Below are 7,645 nucleotides of genomic sequence, written 5' to 3'. Positions count from 1 at the left end.
CTTTAAGAACTTGAATTTTTATCTTTATCTTACCTCTTTTCTTACTTACTGTTCTACAACCAGAAACCAGCATGAACAATTAGCAAACCAAGATTCGTCCATTAAACACATATCAAACTCAAAATCCAACCAGAGTATCGCACCATCAAATTCAAACAAAAAGGTTAGCTCTTATTTTTCACCATCACCTTGTTCTAGGGGATTGGTGGTTGATTTGGGTTCACCATCAAGCAATGGGCCAGAAAAGAACTAGCAGTGTTGTGGATTTGGTCATGAATTGGTGTCTGATAAATACTTGTATCCCACCGACGTGACAGCATTACAACAGTAAATTTATGCAATCCGATGTAAGGTTTATTGCATTACAACAGTAAGTTTATATAATGCAATGTAAGGTTAATTTGAAGCCAAACATAAGATTGCACTAGTCTAATGCAACGCAGGTTCCTAATGCTGTGTAATCCTATGTGCACATGCCCATACATAATTGTACTACCGCACCCTGCATTCATTAAAAAAAAAAAAAAAAAATCAGTCAAATTCTATATAGAGAAAAAATTAAAGAAGGGCGATTTTGCCATATTATGCGTTAAGTAGGGTTGGCAGGAAAAGTTGCCGTCCGATTGAGATTCGAGATCTCTTACTATTTGATACGAAATTTGCATGCATTAAAAAATAATTGACAATTTAAGGGATGCGCAAGTATATTTTTTCTCGATTGAAGATTTGGGATTGGTCAGGACTTCCTGGGGAACCCAATTGTTTTTAGTTTAATTTGAGAATAGAAAAATAACAGCTATAAAACGGCAAAGCCCAAAGCCCGCTCGATGATTCTCGCGTCCCAAAAGCCAAGCCATTGAAAGCAGTAGCCGGACGACCATTTAAGAATTTTAACTTTCAACTAGCGATTGGGCAAAAACGTTTGGGCCGGCCCAAGTCCGCAGGCTTTAGTCCAGCCTTCACACGTGAGATCCTTAACAAGGAGAAAGAAAAAAGTCTGGGTTACGCCAGACCTTTTTTTTTAAAATAAATTTATAAATTAAAATAATATAATTAAAATTGAACAAATAATATAAAAAAAAAACTTAAATTCTTAATTTATAAATCGATAATGATTCAAAAAAGTTAAAGTTATAATACTAAATTCTCTCTTATCGTTAATTAATTAAAAGCATTTTTTAATTAGAGAATTCAGTATTAAAAAATTAAAATTTTCAGTTTTTATTTATTTTATTTATTATTTTACTTTGAAATATTTATTTTTTTAATTTATTTATGATTATAACAACTTGTTGATTATTAAATCATTTCAGATTTATAATAATTTAAAAAAATTAAAAAATCAATAAAAGCCCAAGTCTGGCCCTCATAGTCATCTGAAAATGGGCTTGGGATTGAGCTCGAAAAATTTTGCTATCTCTACTTTCAACTCATTCATTTATTTTTTTATTTTTATTTTAATAAAATAAAAAAGAAAGAAACTATTGAAATTTAAAAAGACTAAATTTAGAAGAATTTGCTATCTCTACTTTCAACTCATTCATTTATTTTTTTAATTTAATTTTAATAAAATAAAAAAGAAAGAAACTATTGAAATTTAAAAAGACTAAATTTAGAAGAATTGAAGAATCTCCTGACATATGCGTATTTTTATTTATATACGGTCAAGGTTTAATTTTTTATGTTATTTTTATTCATATAACACCTAATCAAATGATTATATTTGTCCATATAAGAGTTTAGATCAAAAGAAAATTTTGACAAGTTTAGCCCAATCTCACTACGCCGACTTCCTCATCCCTCAGACCCTCACCCCATGCCGCGCCCCACCACAAGCAACGATCAACAGCCTAGCAGCGTCATGATTGAAATTTTTCTTGGATTTAGGTAGGTTAGTGGTCTTAGATGTGTTTTCTACATTTAATGGACTCAAGACATTGATTTTTCAATCTGATATTGATTTGTATGGAAATTAAGTTTTTGATACAACGGCATTATAAATTTTCAAATTAATGTATGGGGTTAATTTACATTCAGGACATCGTTTGAGTTTTCGGGACGGTATTGGCATTCTAACTTGCCGAAATTCGGTACGTGTTTTTGTCCCAATTAAATAATCGGTATACAATTTTTTTCCCCTCTCAATTAACAATCTGTACGGATTAATATTAGCCAACCTCAATTGAGATCTAACTGTTTCTGTCAGTATTAATATTACTGCTCTTTTGGATAACAGAAGCCCATTTTTATATTTCACTATCTTTATTCTGGTGGGGAGGGAAAAAGAGAGAGAGAGAGAGAGAGAGAGAGAGAATTGTAAAAATATCCGAATTTTCTCCAATCGTGGCGTAAATAAAATAATCAAGTAATGAGATTTTTTTTGCCATTGACCATCAATGCTTTACGCATGTGGCCTTTATTATAAGCCTAATACGAACAATAGAACTCGTGTTAAATGTATTACATTTATTAATTATATTATTTATCACTTTTGTCAAAGTCATTCATAAGAATTGAGTATTTTTCTAATCTTTTAAAAATATTTTTAACAGTGTACCACTTAGGGATGGCAAATTTTTCTAAACCTAGCTCGAATCCACGCAAGCCCTAACAATCCGGGATATATGAAAAATGCGGAATTTGGTAGCATTTTTAAAACCCGGATATAAACTGGTCTAGCTCTAGATTCAGCTAAACCTGGACTTCTAGAACTTGGACCCAAACTTCAGTTTTTATGATTTATTAATTAATTAATTTTGTTATTAAATATAAGTATAAAAGCAAAAAGTTATATAAAACAAAACAAACCCTAAATCCTTACACCAGCCGCCACCTCTTCTTTTCACTATAAGAAAAAGTATCTACTATGACAGTCCTCTGTGTGACAATTTTTGGTCTGGAGGCCTACAACAATAGAATCATGATAGATTTATTTTCTGTCATACACTTATGACATATTTGTGATAGAAATATCGTTTATCAAGAAATTATGATATATTGGTGATATAAATATCATATATCAAGAAATTATGATAGACTGGTGATAAATTATTTGACTATCAAGAATGAAAGACTGATTTTTTATGTTGACTTTAATTGCGCGGGTTTGACTTAATTTTTAAAAATATTATATTACTAAAATAGAAGTGAAACGATGTCGTCTCAGTTGTATGTTTCGCAAGTTTGAGGATAACAGACGTAAATAACAAAAAACAATTAATAAAACGTTGTGTTTTGTTAAGGGGGGAAACATTTTTGTGAGAAAAGAGAAAAATTTTTTTCTAAGTGTTCAGAAAATTTGCAAGCGTTATTGTGGAATCTCAAAATCGATTAGCACACTTGGAGCAAACCCTCAAAGGCCAGCCATAGCAAACTAACGACACCCAAACACCCATAGTTTCAAAATCATTCTGGTTGTTTCACTGAATCATCTCTCTTTGCTGGGACCAAGTCAGTGCTAATCGAAACCCAAATTGGAATGAGAACAACATCCAAGGTACTTTTATTGACTGAAAGAAACCCAATCGCTTACCGTGAAAGAAGACCCAAATCGTTGTTGCCGAAGTTGAAACCCTAGGCTTGACAGTGAATTGAAGCTTCACGGCCACTGGTGAGTCATTGCTGCATTTGCATGTATTTAATTTTGACTATTTATTGAACTTTTATGTAAAGTAGTAAATAATTTGTAAAAAATTGAAATGTATTTGCATGTATTGCATATATTGCATATATTTCGGTAATCAATTTACTAAATAATTTCCCAGAAAGATATAATGTTGTTAATTTTGAGTTCTGTTTTGAGTTGTAATCGTGCATTGCATAATGCTGTTAATTTTTTTTTATTCTAGGTAATTCTGAATTATATTCATGTGTTTGTGTGTGAATTTTTTTTCTAGCTATTTCTGATATTGAAGCTTCGTTAAGTTAAATGAGTGTTTGTGTATGAAGATGGTGATATTGGCCTGAAATGTCTATAACAAAGCCTGAGGAGGGACTCTTAGTAACTGATTTTGTTATGTAAAATTGAGGGATTCTCACATCTCATTGTCATCTACCTATGCATGTGGTGTTGTAGCTATTTTGCATCTGGTGGTATTATTGTTACTGTTGTTGTCTTGAGTCGTAACATTTGCGTGTCAAATATAAATAGTTGTGATTGCTGCATAAACGTGACAGTTCGATGTTCTTGATTTGTTGAAGGCATTGTATTAAGGTGCTTGAAGCTTTTCTTTGTGTTTGCTTTCATTTTTGTTCTACTGATGTATATTATTTGAAGTTGTAGTTTATTATTTCTTCTTAGGCTTACTCATATGATTAATGTAATTTTTTGGTACCTTTTTAGCCCTCTTGAATCCAAGTTTTGGAATTTTATCAACTGATCATTCAAAATATATTTCAGTAATCAATATTGTTGCTGGATTTGTACCTGGAATTGGATATAACAACAGATTGTTGTGTTTAATTTGGTAAGTTCCATTTCTTATCCTCTATTATTTGACGTAGATTGAAGTTGTTATACACTTGCTTAAAATTTACATATCTTTAAATTTATAATTATGATACTATGTAATGTGTTTGTTGTGGGGTCTGTCTTATTTATTATATTTATAGTATAGTAAGAGAGTGAACTTTTGAAAAGTATGAAATTCAGTTTATCAACTTTCTTGGTTGCTATATTTGTAATTTTGAAATTTGTTTAGTTCACATGGTGTTATAACATTAGACAAATATTCTAAGGATGTACATTCTTTCTTTGTTTTATGTATATGTCAGGAACATTAATTATTAAGCCCGAAATGGATAAATCTTGGATTCAATGTAATCGACTGTCGACAGAATATGAAGAGGGTGTCCAGAAATTTATAAATTTTGCTATAAAAAATGCTGCAGGGAGTAGCGTCATTGGGTGTCCATGCATTGATTGTGGGAATTTATCATTTGAAACACCTACAACTGTAAAAGATCATTTATATATGCATGGTTTTGATGTGAAATACGACAATTGGTTTTGGCACGGGGAAGAGATTCGTAAGAGTTCTTCTCCTCAAAGAGAAAACCATTTTCAGCAACAAAATATAGAGTTTGACAATGGTAATGAGTTAGAAATGGTTAATGATGCTTATAAGGGTTGTTATGGGGACCCTAAGGCATTCAAAGAGTTGCTAGAACAGGCTGAGAAACCCTTGTACCTAGGATGCACAAAATTTACTAAGTTATCCTTTTTAGTGAAATTGTTCAATGTGAAGGGTAGATTTGGGTGGTCCGACAGTAGCGTTTCTGCATTGTTGAGTGTTTTAGCAGATGTTTTCCCTAAAAATAATGAAATTCCAACCTCTATGTATGAGGCCAAAAAGACAATGTCAGTTTTGGGCTTAGAATATGTTAAAATTCATGATTGCCCAAACGATTGCATACTCTACAGAAAAAAGTATGAAAGTCTTTTGGAATGTCCTACTTGTGGGTTATGTAGATGGAAGAAAAAGGATGGTACTGTAGACCAATATAGGAAAGGGGTTCCTACAAAAACTTTATGGTATTTTCCTCCTATACCTAGGTTTAAGCGCATGTTTCAGTCATCCGAAACTGCTAGGGACTTGACTTGGCATGCAAATGAGAGGATGGTTGATGGTAAACTCCGACATCCGGCTGACTCACCATCTTGGAAGTTAGTAGATTAGAAATAGCCGATCTTTGCATCCGATCCTAGAAACCTTCGCCTAGCTCTATCAGCTGATGGAATCAATCCACATAGCTCTCTTAGTAGTACATATAGTTGCTGGCCAATAATTCTTATTACTTATAATCTTCCACTATGGTTGTGCATGAAATGAAAATTCATGATGTTGTCCCTCTTGATTTCTGGTCCTCAACAACCGGGTTTAGATATTGATGTGTATTTGCAACCTCTTATTGTGGATTTGCAAACTTTATGGGATGTTAGGGTGGAGGCATATGATGCCTACAAAAATGAGTACTTTAATTTGCGGGCTGTATTACTATGGACAATAAATGACTTCCCGGCATACGAAAATTTAACAGGATGTACTGTTAAAGGATATTATGCCTGCCCATATTGTGGTGTAGAAACACCAAAATGTAGACTTAAACACAGTGGAAAAAATGTATACATTGGGCATCGGCTTTGGCTTCCTCATGGTCATAAATTTCGGTTCCAAGCAAAAGTCTTTGACAATAGTGTGTGTGATGAAACCCCTCCAAAATTGTTAAACGGGGAGGAAATTTTCCAGTTGATCGACTCTATTGATAATAGATGGGGGAAAAGCAACAGTAAAAAGCGTAAAAGTGCGAACAATGATGATCTCGTGTGGTGGAAGAAGAAATCTATATTTTATAATTTAGAGTATTAGAAGCACTTGCTTGTGCGGCATCAATTAGATGTTATGCACATTGAAAAGAATGTGTGTGAGAACATCTACGGTACACTGCTACATATTCCTGGAAAGTCCAAAGATGGACTGAAGTCGAGGATGGATCTCTTGGAAATGAAAATTAGGCCCACCTTAGCACCACAAGTTAAAGGAAACAACAATCGTACATGGCTTCCTCCTGCTTGCCACACCTTAACTAAGGAGGAAAAAGCAAGATTCTGTGCAGCTTTGAAAAGTATCAAGGTTCCTATTAGATACTCTTCAAATATTAGGAATCTTGTTTCAAAAAAGAACTTTAAACTCCAGGGTCTTAAGTCTTATGACTGTCATGTTCTTATGCAACAACTTTTGCCAATTGCCGTAAGGTGTGTGCTGCCCAAACATGTCAAATAAGCTATCATTAGGTTTTGTTTCTTCTTTAATTCGTTGTGTGGGACTGTGATTGACGTGACAATGCTAGATGAATTGGAGAAAAACATCGTAGAGACTTTGTGCTTGCTTGAAAAATATTTTTTCCCTTCTTTTTTTAACATAATGGTTCATTTTACTATTCACTTAGTGAGTGAAGTTAGACAATGTGATCCCGTATATTTTCGATGGATGTATCCTTTTGAGCGATACATGAAAACTCTAAAAGGCTATGTTCGAAACCGTAACTGTCCTGAGGGTTGCATAGCGGAGAGTTATATTGCCGAGGAAGCATTAGAATTTTGTGCAGAATACTTGGAAAACATGCCCACAATTGGGGTTCCACCTGGACATGTGCAGAATTTAGAAATTGACAAGCCCATGAGTGGTGGACAAATGGTGGAAGTTGATCGAACTTCATTAGATCAAGCACACTTGTATGTTTTGCATAACACTGAGGAAGTTCAGCCTTATATAAGGTGATGTTATCTAACTTGTGTTATTTTAGCTTTATATTTGTCAGGTTTTGGTAGTTTAGGAACCTGAAAATTTTGTCCTTTTAACTTATTTTTAGAGAGCATGAGGATTGGTTACAACTTTGCCATCCACGAAAAAATGAGAAGTGGTTGCAAGATGAACACAATCGAACATTTGCAGATTGGCTAACAGATAAGGTTTTGATAACATTAGTTTAATTAATTCCTTTTTTCTTTTCTGTTTCAGTTTGTGCTTGTTTAACATTATATTCCTGTTGATTAATAATAGGTAAATATGTTGATAGAGAACGGTGACGTTGTTACTCAAACAATCCGTTGGTTATCCCAAGGGCCTCGTCCTTATGTTTTCCA

At 33.4% G+C, this 7,645-nt stretch overlaps 1 protein-coding gene across 1 annotated transcript; it reads left to right on the top strand.

The window, feature by feature from the left end:
- The first annotated feature begins 4,796 nt into the window (after nucleotides 1–4,796).
- LOC112096953 lies at nucleotides 4,797–5,678 on the top strand. The gene has a single exon (XM_024181194.1). It carries the CDS (start codon nucleotides 4,797–4,799, stop codon nucleotides 5,676–5,678), a length of 882 nt encoding a protein of 293 aa, XP_024036962.1.
- The last annotated feature ends 1,967 nt before the right edge of the window (nucleotides 5,679–7,645 follow it).

Source organism: Citrus clementina, unplaced genomic scaffold (assembly GCF_000493195.1).
Source record: "Citrus clementina cultivar Clemenules unplaced genomic scaffold, Citrus_clementina_v1.0 scaffold_7, whole genome shotgun sequence".
Lineage (NCBI taxonomy): Eukaryota > Viridiplantae > Streptophyta > Magnoliopsida > Sapindales > Rutaceae > Citrus > Citrus x clementina.
The sequence above is the reverse complement of the archived record's forward strand: the minus strand, read 5'-3'. Positions and strand labels throughout refer to the sequence as shown.